Source organism: Chamaea fasciata, unplaced genomic scaffold, assembly GCF_029207755.1.
Source record: "Chamaea fasciata isolate MVZ Bird 193981 ecotype frontalis unplaced genomic scaffold, bChaFas1.0.hap1 SCAF_4, whole genome shotgun sequence".
In the NCBI taxonomy this organism is placed as follows: Eukaryota; Metazoa; Chordata; class Aves; order Passeriformes; family Sylviidae; genus Chamaea; species Chamaea fasciata.
Window position 1 is genome coordinate 32,059,742 of NW_027094089.1, and position 15,365 is coordinate 32,075,106.

A 15,365-nucleotide genomic window follows, 5' to 3' on the forward strand; every position below is an offset into this window, starting at 1 on the left:
GATGAGTACTCTACAACAAAGATATTTGTAACAGATTATGACACAAACCTGCTTTTAGGCTAAAGTTCTACTTAAAGTTGAGATGAAAAGCATGGAGCATCAAAAAGGCTGCAGGAAGAGAGGCCCTTTCTGCTTAGGTAATTTAGGTAAGGTCTACACCACCCCAATCCTAATGTCACATGGAGATAAACTGTTTCCTGTACTGTCTTGTCTTCACCTTGCAAGGGGCTTCTTCCCGAACTGACATCTTCCTCTGATGTTGGGTTATCCTCTTTGCTTTCCTTGGACTCCATGCCTCGTGTACAAGGTCTACATCAGGGGTAATTGGAATTATTTTTCTAAATACACCTTGTTGATAGGTACTTGTTGATGTCTTGCCATCATTTCAGTGCACAATTTGGTTAATGGGAGAAAGCACTGTGCTGCTTAGTAGCCTGGATGGGCCATCCCTGAACTGCCAAGCTGTCACTTCATAAGGTTCTGTCTGTCAATTTTGACTTCCATCCTCTGTCTCTATTTATCCTTGTTTGTCTCTTTCCTCTGTTTCAGTTTAGACTGCTGATTGTGGCTGCATGCTGCCTCCATCTAGAATTAGGAGATGAGCATCTTTGTTCAGAGATGATGCAATTTTGTTGATGTTTTGAAAGAGGGAGAAATTTAATGTAACTAGCTCTGTAAGGGACCAGAAAGTTACTTTCATGCGTAAAAGTATGTAAACTTCTGTTCTTAAAACCTCTTCTTCCTCTGCTACCATGTGAGGGATCCATTTTAAGCCCTTAGCATTCTCTTGAGTATATTAGTATCTCACAATCTGAGTATTTTCATAGCATACCTTTTGATATTACTCTAATCTTTCATTTATTATTTCAATACATTTGTCCATATAATAAGATAGACGCATAGTTTGGGGTTGAAAACTGCTTGATTTAAAAATTACAGATTTGTTGGTCTGTATTTCAGTATGCCTCAGCAGAGGCTGCTTAGAGTGAAGCATTTTCCATTTGAGCCCACCTTGTGTAGATGAAGCAGGTACAAAAGGGATGTTACAAGGGAATCTGAAAGTGATTTGAAGATGGAAAGAGTTGAAAAGTCCATTTGCTCCCTTAGTTTGTTCTGCTTTAATACACCCATACATATGTTTTCGTTAAATTTAGCTTTTAATCGGAATGTTAGACCAAGTTAACTATCTGATGCAATTTTGAAGTTTATTATGTCTACTCATTAGCCTTTTTCAGCTCACAAAGGTGCCAACAAGGAAAGAACCTATCCTCTAAAAAGCTGTGCAGATGATCCTTTGTTACAATGCTGTCTGCTATCTTTTGTTGCATTATATGAGCCTAGTTTTAGGTTTTTTCTTTATTTTGCCCAGGAATTATAATGACACTAGCATGTAGGCATGTTAGTTGTCCTTTCAGAGTGCAGATCAGGTATTAGAACTCTTTGGGTCTGTGGGAATTGATCTTATTTTCCTCAAGTCATTAAAAAGCACCAGCAGGCCAGAGATGTGAATAGGTGACTCCTTTGAAACTCCTGAATCTTCTGGGCCTCCTAAGTTAAACTGTTACAACTAACAGAGGCTTTTCTAATCTCCACAGTTATGAATGGGTTAAAAAGTATTATCATCATTATTGTACCATAATTTTCCTTCTTTTTGCCAGTATCCTTCAGTTCTGTCACTACTATTGACTTTCATTTCACTCCTCATCTCTCTGTATTTCCAAACTTCTGTCCCTTCCTTGCTCTCTTTCTGGTTTTTAAATTTGTGCTGGGTTTGACTGGGGTAGAAATAATTTTCTTCATAGTGGCTGTCATGAGGCTGCATTTCAGATTCATGGTGGAAACAGTGTTAATAGCACAGGGATGTTTTAATTATTGCTGGGTTCATACAATGTAAAGGCCTTTTCTGCTTCGGACCCCACCTCACAAGTGAGGAGACAGAGGGTGAACAGGAAGCTGAGAGGGGACACAGCCATGACGGCTAACCACAACTGACACAGACATTCCATGCCACAGACTGCTGTGCTCAGCAGTAAATCTGGGGGAAGAATAAAAAAGTGGGAGATGTAGAAAGGAAATGGTGTTTGCCTTCCCAAGTCGCTATTACCCAGTGGTGGAACCCTGCTCTCCTGGAGATGGCTGAACATCTGCCTGTCCATGGGAAGCACTGAATTAGTACCTTGATTTGCTTTGCTTTTGTGTGTGGGTTATGCTTTCCCTATTAAACTGTCTAAACCTCAATCCAATAGTTTTCTCACTTTTACCCTTCTGAGTCTCACCCCCATCCCACCAGAGGAGAGAGCCTGAGCAGTTGTGTGGGACTTAGTTGCTGTCTGGGGTTAAACTGCAGAAAAATTATTTGCATTTTTATGAAGTTATGTAATCTAAAATAGAGTGAATTACCAGCCAAAATTGTCTGCTCTCTCTTTCTCAGTTGATATATTTTTTTGGCTATCTCAAAGTTTTTCTTTAAAAAGTCTCTGTTCACAGTTTTCTGGGGTTTTTTTCTTCTTCTACTTAGTTATCATTTTGTTTCAGTCTTCTGAAAATAGAGGTGGAGGGTGTGCATTTATGTATTTATGCATATCCATATAGGCACCTTGTGTGTTCAAGAATTACTCTCTGTTTGTCCATGGTGGGTTTAATTGAGCAGAGATCACCATTGCTTAGGCAACTGGCAATTTTTACTTCAGTGATTAATTTATCACTGATTTACTTCAGTGATTTGTTTATCAATCATAATCCATCAAACTATGCCAGATGTTTCTGGTAGTAGTTTAATACCTTTATGTAAACATTGTTTCCAAGTGTTAAACAGGACCACTCTAAAACTTTTAAATTATTCTTTTGGCAAAAAAAAATGTGCATTTAGAGATAGATCTTTCCTCAGAGAGCCAGAATATACCTTTATAGAGAATGTTCTCTCCATGAAGAAACTTGATTGCATGAAAACTGACTTTGTATAAAACCTGGGTGCAGTTTTGTTTGAATTTATGAAGTATCCCTTTCCAATTTTACTGTTATTTATTCCTAACCATTCCATGTAGAAAAGAAAATGCTTGCTTCAAGTAGACTATACTGTTAATAGTATGATGCTTGAAAATTAAAATGCAGAGAGGTTACTGAGCTTGTGTATGAGTGTGAAATACTTGTTTCTACTGCTGTTTCAGGCCTTTGTAAGTCTATTTTACCAGAGCATCAGGCACTCCCAGAGAGTTATGTGTCCAGCTCCTTCACTTGGTGCACAGACCAAAAGATTTTTTTCTTTCCTTATTTGCATTGTATTTCTGCACATCCATAGACTGCAAGCTTTTTTTTGTGTGTTTTCTTTTCCTAGACAATATGGAGAATGAATTTAGGGAGAATTTTCCCTGGAAGAAAATGCTATAAAAAATGCAATTTTCATAATTTTTCTTTTGTTTTTTTAATTAATTATGGAGTTTTCTCATATAGCCCTGACAAGTGGGATGCTTGTTTTGTGATTTAAAAATTAGCATTACATGTCATGATTTTCATAAAATTATTGCATTCACCTGCAGCTTGACTTACTTTTCTTCTTTTTTTCTACAGCTTTTTCACTTCCAGACCTTACAGAGCAGTTTGCGCCTCCTGATGTTGCTCCACCAATTCTTGTCAAGATAGTAGAGACAATTGAAAAGAAAGGTAGGCTGAAGGATGATCTACCAAAATTTTTGTTGCTTATGTGAACCAAGACTGCAGAGTTGGATCCATAGCTGGCATGTCCTCTTTCTAGAGCTGATAATGCATCACATTACTTAACATCCAAAATAATCTCCTTTAAGGTTTATTGCACTGGTTTCTGTTCATTAGAGGCTATTTGGACTGTAGGAGCAAAACTAAAGCTTACCTCAAATGGCACTTAATAATTAATATAAGTATTATTGGAAGGTAATGGGGAAGGTTTTAGTATTGTTTTATTTTTTTTCTAACCAGTAAGCACCTTTAGTTGGTTATGTAAATGCCAGCATAACATGGAGTTGGATACACAGCCACACAGGGGAAAAAAGTAATATTTTGCCCCAAAGCAGGGGAAAAAAGAAAAGAATAAAACTGAATAAAAAGGTTTCAAGAACTGGTTTTATTCTTCAGGAGCCAATTCTCTCTTGCTGCTCTATAGTGAGCCAGACAGTGTTGCTTTTATGGGTTTTTTTTTCCTGTTTTTTTTTCCTATGGGTTTTTTGCTTTCCTGTGCTGATGTCTCCCCATCCTTTTGAGGCTTTCCTCTTTCTTTTACAATGTCATACTTCTTTTGCCCTATTTCTGTCTTTCTGGCACCTCCTCTGATGTTGCTTTTATAGCCGTGGTGAGGTAAGGAGCAGCTCAGTGAGTCCTGCTCATTTAGGGGCCTTAAGCTGGGGAACAAGAGCAAAAGTGGTACTCTAGTGAGAATCAGGCTGCTGTCCTTGGGGACATATGTTCTAACATACACCTCTGGTACTTTGAAAGAGTGCCTCTTTCCTGAAGAGTCGTAGCTTGCTGATATCAGTGTGAAGAGCCAGTATTTGCACCAGTTTGCATAAGGAACTGCTGCTTTCAGGAGACACCATTAACAGTGTTAAATCGTCGGTGCTCTGCATCCCTGCATAGGGTCCCTTTCCTTGTGTCTTCTCTATTTTCACTGATGTAGAAAAGTTGTAAATAGCGTCTTTCATGTGAAAACACTTTACTGATGTCTTTTCTAATAATTCAGGGGTATTATTAAGCGCATAATGTGATATATACAGATATTTTCTCTGGCACCAGTGTGAATCTGTTTCCTAGTCCTGGCCTTCTACAGATGGCCAGTGGACAGCTGTACAGTGTACATGGGACTACTGGCATCTCTGATCTTCCTTGGCCAACTCTTTCTGTAGACACAGAAGCTTGAGTGCACAAAGATGTGTCTTACTGCCTCAAAAAACAATCACATTCTGTAGTGTGGTAGGTGAAAGAATGTTGCTAATTTATACTGCAAGTACTTATTGAAGAAAACAGAAATATGTTGCATCAGGGCAACAGTCATCGAAATATTAATGTTGTCTTCAACGTGTCCCATCAATTTTGTTTTGAAGGTCTGGAGTACTCAGCTTTGTATGGAGCACAAGGTTCCAGCAGCACAGTGGAATTAAGACAAATTTTTGAATGTGGTAAGTACAGTTCTCTTCCTTAAAGCACTAGACAGATTGTGGTCAGACCACTCACTCATATGTGCTCGTTCTCAATAATATACTATTAAAAATACATATATAAGTAAAAAAACTTTTCTAACTTTTACACTTGATATGAAAAATATTTTTCACTTTTACAAGTTGCCTTTTTCATGGCTCTACTGCACCTTTTTTTTCTAAGAGTATTTATTTTAATCTCTTGTCATCTCACTTGTTCAAAGACTGACAGTCTGTCTGTACAGAGAAAAACAAGATGTTTTGTTCAGAATCAAGGTAAAGATATATTATTCCTGAAAGGCTGCAGGTTATTATTTTGTAAACAAATGGGCAGTTGTTTACATACAGTTCTGAGTTGCATTTTTTTCGTCCAGTAGGTGGGATGTCAATAACAGTCCATTATCTACCTGCTACAGAGTGACACTGAAGTGAAAGAGACAATTGAATTAATATTTTAGGCTGAGTTCTCAGACAGTAAAATGCAACTACACCACTACCACATACCTGTTCAAGTTCCCTGAAATGTATTTCCTCTTCTTTTTTGGTATACTTAATTTCTTCTTCAGGCCAGAATATACTGGCATGACAGCACTGTTTCAGAATGAGAGTAGGAGGAGAGTTTGGCCAGGACTTGGCACACTTGAGTGCCATGTGTGATGTGAGCTTCCATTTGCCTAAAAGAGTGCCAAAATACAAGGGGCAGAAAATGAAAATGGTTACATGCCTTGTAGCCAAAGGGGCAAAAGAAAGCAAACTCACACAGTGATTTAGTCTCCTCGTTTTTAATAATTGCAAATATTAACAAAGTGAATAAGCGATGATACTCTGAGTTGTCTCTTTTTTCAAAACAAAAGGGCATCCTGTCCTATGCTGTTTGTGATAGGAGTGAAGAAGTGTATGTGTGCAAGCAGGGAGAGAAGATAGGCATGTGGTCCTAGCAGCCTCATGATAGCATTCACATTTTTAGTGTTGTATTTATTAATTTTCAGTCCAGATAAATCCAGATTTTCTGTAGCACCAATATGATTTTATCTCTTAATTTTTCTGAATCCTTTCTTCTCTAAACTGAGCTATACTTTTATGAAAGGTTTATCTGTCTCTTGAGATGAAAAATTCATGGTTCACATATACTCTTACTGAAAATATGTTTAGAGTTCAGTAAAAGAAACAGAACTTTTCCCTTTAGTAACAGTATCTTTCTTAGTTCTCTTTAAAGTAGGACTATGATCTTCCAGGACAGAGTGAGTATCCAGTAGAGACAGATCTCATTTCCTCTGCCTGCTCACTTTGAATTAGGAGAATGCTAATTCAGAGGGAAAAGTCAGCTTTGATCTCAAAGTTGTGAACTTGCATTAGTGTGCTGTTCTGCTAGTGGTTAAAATGCTCTCCATTTTTCAATTGGATAACTGTCTGTTAGCATCAACACAATACTATCTAGCTCAAAAATCACAGCTGATTTACATCTTGTCAGCTCAGCAGATGGAGTTCAGGTCTGTTTATGATATTACACCCAGAGAGTTGCAGAGTCAGTATATTCTTACTCATGTATTCATTATAGTAATTGGGGGCATGCTTCAGAGAAATGGTCAACACTGAAGAAGTATGATTTAACTTGGCTTATGAAATAAAAAACAGTCAGCAAGCAGCAAAACTATTAAAAGCTATTTCTTTAAGAATTTGTGGATTCTCTGACACATAATTGCTCTTGCAGAAATCATTCCCACACCGCAAGTTTTATATAATCTGAGACATTAATTATGCCTTTCTCTCATGCAAATTCTTTGGTGTCTGATAAGATTTGAGCTCCTACTGCAAGCTTTTTGTTTTTTGGGGGAAAACAAAGGTGGAGGAGTACTAAGTTTCTCACTACCCCCCTCTTGGCTGCCTTATTTCACAGTATTGGTAGACACACCATTTATCTGAGTCCTCTACCTCCCTGTTGCCTTTGTTTAAATTGGACAAATGGATTCAATAGTTACTTTACCAGGGACCTTGCTAGATAGAAGGTTGATCAGCATTAATGCTTCTAAATTCTTGTACAAAATGTGGATCTTTGTATGCACTTAGGACTTTACTGTGCCAGAGTTTCATGTTATAGGATGAACTCTAATCTTGCTTTCACTAACTTTGGATTTCTGTATTTTCCCATTTTTATTTTTGCTGCCAATATTCTTTGCTCCAACACTAACACGTAGTCCTTTATGTGATACTCCCAAACCTTATCCCGAGTCATAACTACCCTGGAAGGGTATCAAGTTTTACAAGATAAATCCCAACAGCTGCATAAAACACCAAGCACACAGTTCTGCACGTGTGTATTTGTTTCGACTTACTTATATAAATATTTGCAGACTTGGATCCCCAAGATGTTAATCAAACTTCCAGTCACAACAGAAGTAGCTCCCTGGAGAGAAGCTGCATTAGACCAAACCTTTGATTAGTACTTACTTCTTACACAAAATATTTACACATAAAACAGAGACCTGTTAAAAATATTCTAATGTTACATAACATTGCCAAGATGCAGCAAATCACTACCATTACTCTGAGTTCAGTCCTGGATTGTATGTGACAGAAGGCCACACACAGTTATGGAAACCATTTGGTTCATGAGATGCCAAGGGACTGGGCATGAACTGGTGTTGAACTCTGTATGTTCTTCATCTCAAAGATGTTTCTTGCTGTCTTACATTCTTATGAATTGTTCCCCATGAAGCAGATGTAAGTTAGGAATTTTGTTTTTTTATGAGCTTGTGTATTTTTTCCGCTTCCTGAAATCTAAAAAGCATGTTGCTCTTTCCCTTTAGATGCCTCTTCATTAGATTTAGAGACATTTGATGTTCACACTTTATCAGATGCTCTCAAGAGATATATCATGGACCTGCCGAATCCCATCATTCCAGCAGCTGTTTACAGTGACATGATTTCTGTAGCTCAAGGTATGATTATCGCATTATTTCAAATGTCAAACAAAAAGGCTTTTACTAGAATTTCAAATATCTGGTGGTCCAGCTGTCAGCCAAGGAACAGCAAAAATTCTACACAACCTGGCAGCATCTCAGAAGCCATAAATACACCTTTACCCCTTTCTATGAAAGCTGTTTCAGTTCAGATCTAGACATTATTCTGCATTATTTGGTTACTTATTTAGGTAAACATAATGTAAAATATACGGGATAACACAGTCCTCTTTATTTTAGTAATTGTATTTTAGTAGCTATTTTATTTTAGGTTTAGAAAAACTGTAGAAGAACTGGGGGGAAAAATCAAGGACTTACCTGTATACAGAAAGCTAATTTTTAACTTTTTATCAGTGCTGACAAAGTAGATGTATTAGAGGTCATGTAGTGCTGTGTTACATTGGGGCTGCAGATTACGAAGTGAGAAATATATGCATGTGAGATTTGCCATCTACAGTGGTCATTTCAAACAAGTACAGCTTGCAGGCTTTCATCACATGGGCCAAGTATTCTGTTATATATCTCAGGGCAGGATATTGTTACTGGTAACCTTCAAAGTTAGAACAGCACCTGTGAGACTTATCTGGTGCATCTTAGAATTACCCAATCATGTGTGACGCTAAACACAAGACAGACTTCTACCAGTACACTCTGAACACATTGTGGTTTTTACCAAAATGCATATCTGTTTCCATTTGACTTTTAAATACTTGTTCTTTGCTCTTCCCTGAGCATTTCACTTCTTTTAAAAGAAGAAAGAAATCTTGTGGCTCCAATGAAGGACAGAATTATTTTTTTCTGCAAAATTAGTGTTTCTAAAGGAGTCACATACAGTTTCATTTTACTTGAATGTTCCTGTGCTGGTTTCAAGAACCATTTATCTGTTTGCTTGCAGAAGTGCAGAGCTCAGAGGAATATGCTCAGTTGCTGAAGAAACTGATCAGATCTCCAAATATACCTCCCCAGTATTGGCTCACACTCCAGTATTTGCTCAAACATTTCCTCAGAGTTTGTCAAGCCTCCAGCAAAAATCTCTTGAATGCAAGGTCTCTGGCTGAAATTTTCAGCCCTCTGCTTTTCAAATTCCAGATAGCAAGGTACGTGGTACATGGGTCATCTTTACCATATTTTTTACTGCAAATATGAATTAGTTATACAGTAAATAAGATTAATTAAATAATTTTCTGATCTTATTTCTGATGTGAGAGCATTGTAGTATATTCTTTCAACTTTTTTTAGTAATTTAAAGTAAACTTTACTATTTCTCCTCGTTCTTACTGATTAATCCATCTCTTGCAGCTCTGATAATACAGAACACCACATAAAAATACTGGAGGTTTTAATCACAAGTGAATGGAATGAGAGACAGCCTGTACCAGGTAAAAAATATTTTTAATTTAAAAAGTTATGTTCTCTTAAATATTAAAATGCAACTTAAGGACAGTAAATGCTTGCATTTTTTTCTATTTAAATCAAACAATGCAAAACAAAAGTGCACAATTACAGAGCTAAGCAGAAGTTGTTCATATATTTTATAGTGGTGTGCAATGTTTGTTTTATAAAAAATATTCTTTTTCATTAAAATCATTTTGGTGCCAATAGTTTGTATAGCCTTAGAACTTTCATTCTCTTTCAGTAAATGGCAAATAGGATTTTGTGAGTTTTTTAAGACCTGAAAAACAATAGAATGCATATCGTACAGTGGTGGGAGGCTAATTCTCAAGGTTTTATTGAACTCTCAGTTTACTCCCAGGCAAATTTTCTTTGATTTGCTATACGCTATGGTGCTATATGCTATTATTTACATACGTGTATTTTTTTAATCCAGATACACAAAATATTTATTTATCAGTATCAATAAATAATGTGAAAAATATTAAGAGCCCATCCAGGAAAGCTAGATCCTACTTGTATTGCTTCTGTTAACATCTAATTAAGTCAACAAATAGTGAAGCACACCTCTAATTTATGCAAAATCCCTGGGTTCAAATCAAGTATTAGGTATAAGCAAGACAGAGTTGCTAACTATGTGCAAAGGAAATTATTAATGCAGGGAACTTCACATATTAGCTGAAAGCAATTCCTTTCACAGCTTATTAAGAGAGAGTGCCCTAACAGAGGAAAGAGTGAACAGAACATTGGACATCCTATACCTTTTCCACCTCTGTAGTCAAAGCACAAAATAAAGTTATTGGCAGTAGGATTTGTATGGTTATTTAAGATCTGAAGAGCTAGAACGCATCAGAAAAGTGCTTTATTTCCTGTGTTTTGGGTAGGCACATTGTATAATCCTCTTCGTCAGCTAGTGAAGATTAATTTAAAATGGCTAAAATTTTTGTTCCTAATGCTCTCTTTGAAAGCTCTGTTAGTTAGGAAACTTTCCCTAACATTTTGTGTACATCTGTTTTCAGTTTGCTATTTAGTTTTGTTTAATTTTGGTGAAGTGGTTAAGCAGGGATTTCCAGAACCCCTGTATATTTTTCTCTCTATTGCTTCGTAACAACTAGGAGAGTCCAAACTTACAGTATTTGTCCTATTTTACAAAGCATCAGTAAATATCTGCCAATTGTTAAAGAATTATTTTCTTTGTCACATGTTACAAGCCTTAAAAAATGAAACAGATTCTAACTGTCTAATGCTAATAGCATTTTTTATAGTTATATGTTTGCAAATGCTTTGGAGTATGTAAATATAAATGTCTAGAAGCACTGGTCGGTAGGTTACAAAGGAAGGGTCAACAGTTTGTTCAGTTTCAAAGCAAGAATTTTATAAGTTGCATTTAAGAGATCACTTGGTTGCTTATCTGCCCAAGTTGCTTCATGTGAAAAAAGTATAAAAGTGAAAGGTGTTGATGTTAGAACTACTAATGAGGACAAGGAGTCTAGTCATTTTGAGAGTGTCATTAGGGTGCTTGAAGAAATGCCGTTGTATCCATCAGATTTATATGATTTGACACTACATTAATAATTGTAATTGGACATCCCATTGTTTTTAATATTACTTCTGCATTAATTAGCATCAGAATCAGAATCATTAGATTGGAAGAGACCTCCAGGATTATCAAGTCCAACCCAACTCTAACCTCAACTAAACCATGACACCAGGTGCCACATCCAGTCTTTTCTTAAACACATCCAGAGATGGTGAATCCACCACCATGGTCTGTATATTATGATGCAATTGTTTACTTTGACAGTCCTACTAGGATTTTTCATGTGATCTGTTACAAAAATAGAACTCCTTCCCTGTGCATTTCAAAGTCCATCATGTCTACTAGAATGTTTTTTAGTAGAACATTTGCACATGTGTTAATATGCTGGAAAAAACCCTCAGATACAAGTTTTTAGGCTTTGCAGTGTCTGGTTAGCTAGTCTCTGCCCTCGGGCCTGTAGAGAGTTTGAATCATTTTCAAAAGTTGAATCTTAATATAATGTTTTGTAAGTTTGGAAGATTAGGCCATGAGTCCATTTCTGCACCAATATCATTCAGTGACCTGAACATCTGAAGTGGCCTATTTTTATCATTCTCATATAAACTATAAAAACACTCTAAGATATGTTTTTCAGAATTGTCATCTTTAAGATTATTGCTTTTAGTGGCTTGATTTTCCACAAAGACTGTTTAGATAGACTGTAATAAAAAGAAGATCCCAATAAAATACACCTTATTTGTCATGTAAGTATTTTGAGAATTACAATCTTAAGTAGAATTTTACAAGTGGAGAATTTGAGAGGTCTTAAGCAGTAGGAATTTTACTTACTGAAAGTAATGTCATGACAACTAAGTGATAACAGGGAAGCCAGTGCTTCCAGGTTTCTTCTCTTTTTCACAAGCTGGAGTGATGGCTTCTTTCCTTCTTAATTCTTTTTGTTAAGATGAAAATATTCTGTCTAAAACAAGTTGTGCATGAAGATCTAGTGGTATCTTACACAGTATTTAAATATGTTAAATGTAGTGTTAGGAGAAAATGGATCTGAATAGCAAGCAGATCTTTGCACAGTTGTGGGGTTTTTTCCTTACCACATCACCCACTAATTATACTTCTTACCTGAAAACACTGGAAAGTAAGCAGCTGGACCTTACATCTTACTGTATTTTAAAATTAGTATCCTCAATTTTGCCTCTCCAGTTGGACATAGAGTGAGGCTTCTTTGATGCCATATCACAAAAGGAAGAGCTACTCCTAGACCATTACTTGACTTACTGCAGAACAGTTGCATTGGGGTTTTTTGTCTGTCATGGTGTTCATCAGCAAACTATAGATTCTAGCTTGTGGATTAAAATAATACTTAGTCCTACACAAAAATACTAAAGTTAACAATACCTATTAGTAGAATCGTAGATTTTTGTGTGGCGTATGAAGACAGAAGGATGGTTGCAGGAGAAATAAGGTGGAAAAAATTAGATCAGTTTTCTGTTTCCTGTCACATTCTTCAAGTTTGTCAGTAGGAGAGACAAAAGATGGTGTTGGTGGGCAAGGTAGCTGATTTTTACATCCCATCTGAACAACATCCCGACTTGATGTACAGCTGCACAGACTTTAAATTAAAGAGCACAGTGAGAAACAAAGTACAAGTCTCTAAATGTGCTATTACAAACAGTACTATTAGAATAAAATATCTTAATTGTAAGAGATTTTAGCAAGCAATGCTGCTCAGATCTCACAGAATCTCACCCATCATACAGACTCGTGAAAGCAAAAAGTGGAAAATAGGCTATATTAAAAGGTCTAGAAGACTGGGGTAATTTTTCAGTTTATTGTCAAGGATCTTAAAGGCTCCTGGTTTGTCTGTCTGGAGGTGGCCTGCCCTGGATGCAGATCCCAAAGCTGCCCATAGAGGTGCAGTAGGTGCTCGGAGCAACAGGGTCAGTTTAGCACTCGTAGCTGCGAAGGCAGGCCACACAGAGAAAATTGGGAGATAATTTTGGGAGGGAAGTTTAGGGAGATAGGGGTCCTTTCTGGAGTTGGGGTGTGTGAGAATAATGTCTGTCTTAGGAAGGCAAAGAGGAAGTGGGATGTGGCAAGAGAGCAAGGGGATGTGGAGAGCTCTTAGCATTGCTGGTGAAGAGCAGAAGAGCTACAGCAAAGGAAAGAGCTGCCTTTTATCAATGTATCAAAGCCTCCAGTAGCCTGTGCACTGGCTAGAGCTGAGCTGCTTTGTCTGGGCTGTCTGTCCCAGTTTATCCCTATTTACAGTGGATGTAACATTGTAAATGACAGCTCATACTGAAATACTGCAGCCTGAAAAGGTAGTTTTTACTACTTGGAGCATCACAGGTAAGAATGAGTGAGGTAATAAGGCTGCCTTATATGTAACTGCTCACTTGTTGGGGATGAGGAGAGAAAGTATTGGCAGCATCACCAAGCTGCAGACACTTTACTTTTAGCTACAAAAAAAACATTCGCAACAGTGGTGGCATAACAGCTAGAGCAGGGCAATGTAAAGGCTGATCCAGTTCATCTCGGAATTTGATTCCTCCTCAAAGGCACTCTGTGTTGCTACAGACATCAGCCTGAGACCACAGTGCTGTCGGTAGTGTCCTGGGGACATAAACAGATGCTTAGGAATGCTGTCCTTGTCAGAAGTTATCTGCATCATGTCAGAGTCTTGGCTGTAGTGCCGGCAGCGCCGAGCGTGGATTGGAGCACGCAGGAGGCTGCGCATGCCCGGGACAGCGGAGCCTTCGGCAGGGGGACCCTGTGCATCCGTGTCCTACCCAGCAGAGGGCTCCCCTTCTAAGCTAATAAAAGTGTATCCCTTTATCCCTGACCTAACGGAAAGCACAGCGCTTGGCTAACCACCGTACTTTGGAATGCTGTGCCCTTGGTTTAAGCTTTGGCATGAGCCGGTGCTTTATGTTTCTCAATACCTAATTGCAAGGATTTGATAAAAGTGAAACAATGCGTACGATTTTTTTAAGCATTTTTTACAGGTTGTTATGTCAGTGTGCAGATATTTTTATGTATGTGTAAAACACATGGAAGCATGTGAAACCTGATTAGTTCTTTTCCTGCTTCGGATATATTTTTTAGAAAAAGAATGTTCTCTGTTAATAGAAGAACACTGTGAGCATGACTGCAAGGAATAGTAGGCTGCAAATTAAATAGGCACCACTCAAGATCTTGAAATTTAGATAAAAAGACAAGACAGGGCAATATTTGAAAATACAGGTGTTTGCATGCCAGTATCTTTTTTTGACAAGACACTTGATTCTCTCCTGCAGCATAATGAGGAACTCATTATCTCTGTGTGGGTATCTGTGCTTTTTTAAATTGATAAAAAAGTTCAGTGAACCAAGTTTGGGTTGTCTTTTCTCCTTTGACTATATACATCTGTGTCGTGGCCCTAAAAAACAAGAAATGTTCTCAACTCCTTCTGTAATTTTAACAGTAAAGAAGTATATAAACTACAGTCTGAAGCTGAATTAGTTCAGAAACACAGGTTTCCATCTTCACTTGAAGTAGGCTGTACCATTATGATTCTGCTGCTTTAAATTATATTTAGAACTGACAATTGTTCAAGTAGGCTAAAACTAGGGAAGCAAGGGATTGTTATAGGTGAAGCTAATCAATCAAGCTCAAAACATAAAAAATGCACTGCAGATATTTGGGATTTCATTATAAGGTGCAAGTGGTGTTTCACAGCATAGGAGAATTTTGGTATGTGAAGTATTAAGGAGGCAAAAATTTTTAGATACTATTTGACTGCTTTAAAGAGCAACAAGCAGATCTCATGGAAATTCTCATTGTTTGCAAAAAAGTGGGAGGAAAATATTAATCCCCTTCTCTCCTTCTCTTAATGTGTCTGTTTCTCCTTTTACTTTGAATTTATTTCCCTGTAGAAGTTTAACTGGCAAAAGATAACCTCTGTAGGCAGAGGGAAGTAGGCTCTTCAGTTGCTGCTCTGTTTCTTTAGCAAGTTCATTCTCCACCAAACACTTGGCAAGGAAAATAGATTTAACCTAAGCTTCTCTCTTTCTGTACAATTCCTTTACCCACTGCCTGCCCAAGAAATGAACAATCCTGATATACTGGAAACCACTATGGGTAGTGGCTTTTCCAGGTATTTTTAGTATATGGGAAATTGATAAAAAGTCTCTTAGCCTCCGACTAAGGGTCTTGAAGCAGCACCTGTATTTGTGATCCAGCATGAGCATGTACCAGGGGATGCTGTGCTTGCAAGCAGGCTATTTTGCTTGCACAGGGCTGCTTCTAGAGATGCATGTCTTTTCAAGGAAAAAA

At 37.5% G+C, this 15,365-nt stretch overlaps 1 protein-coding gene across 1 annotated transcript in view; it reads left to right on the top strand.

Annotated features, from left to right (window-relative positions):
- The window catches only part of PIK3R1 (phosphoinositide-3-kinase regulatory subunit 1), a 60,764-nt gene that overhangs the window by 30,029 nt on the left and 15,370 nt on the right, over positions 1-15,365 (top strand). Inside the window, exons 3-7 of the mRNA XM_066181234.1 lie at positions 3,568-3,660; positions 5,070-5,144; positions 7,970-8,101; positions 9,018-9,219; positions 9,422-9,501. Of these exons, the coding sequence (XP_066037331.1) occupies positions 3,568-3,660; positions 5,070-5,144; positions 7,970-8,101; positions 9,018-9,219; positions 9,422-9,501 (582 nt within the window). The remainder of the gene's footprint in view (positions 1-3,567; positions 3,661-5,069; positions 5,145-7,969; positions 8,102-9,017; positions 9,220-9,421; positions 9,502-15,365) is intronic.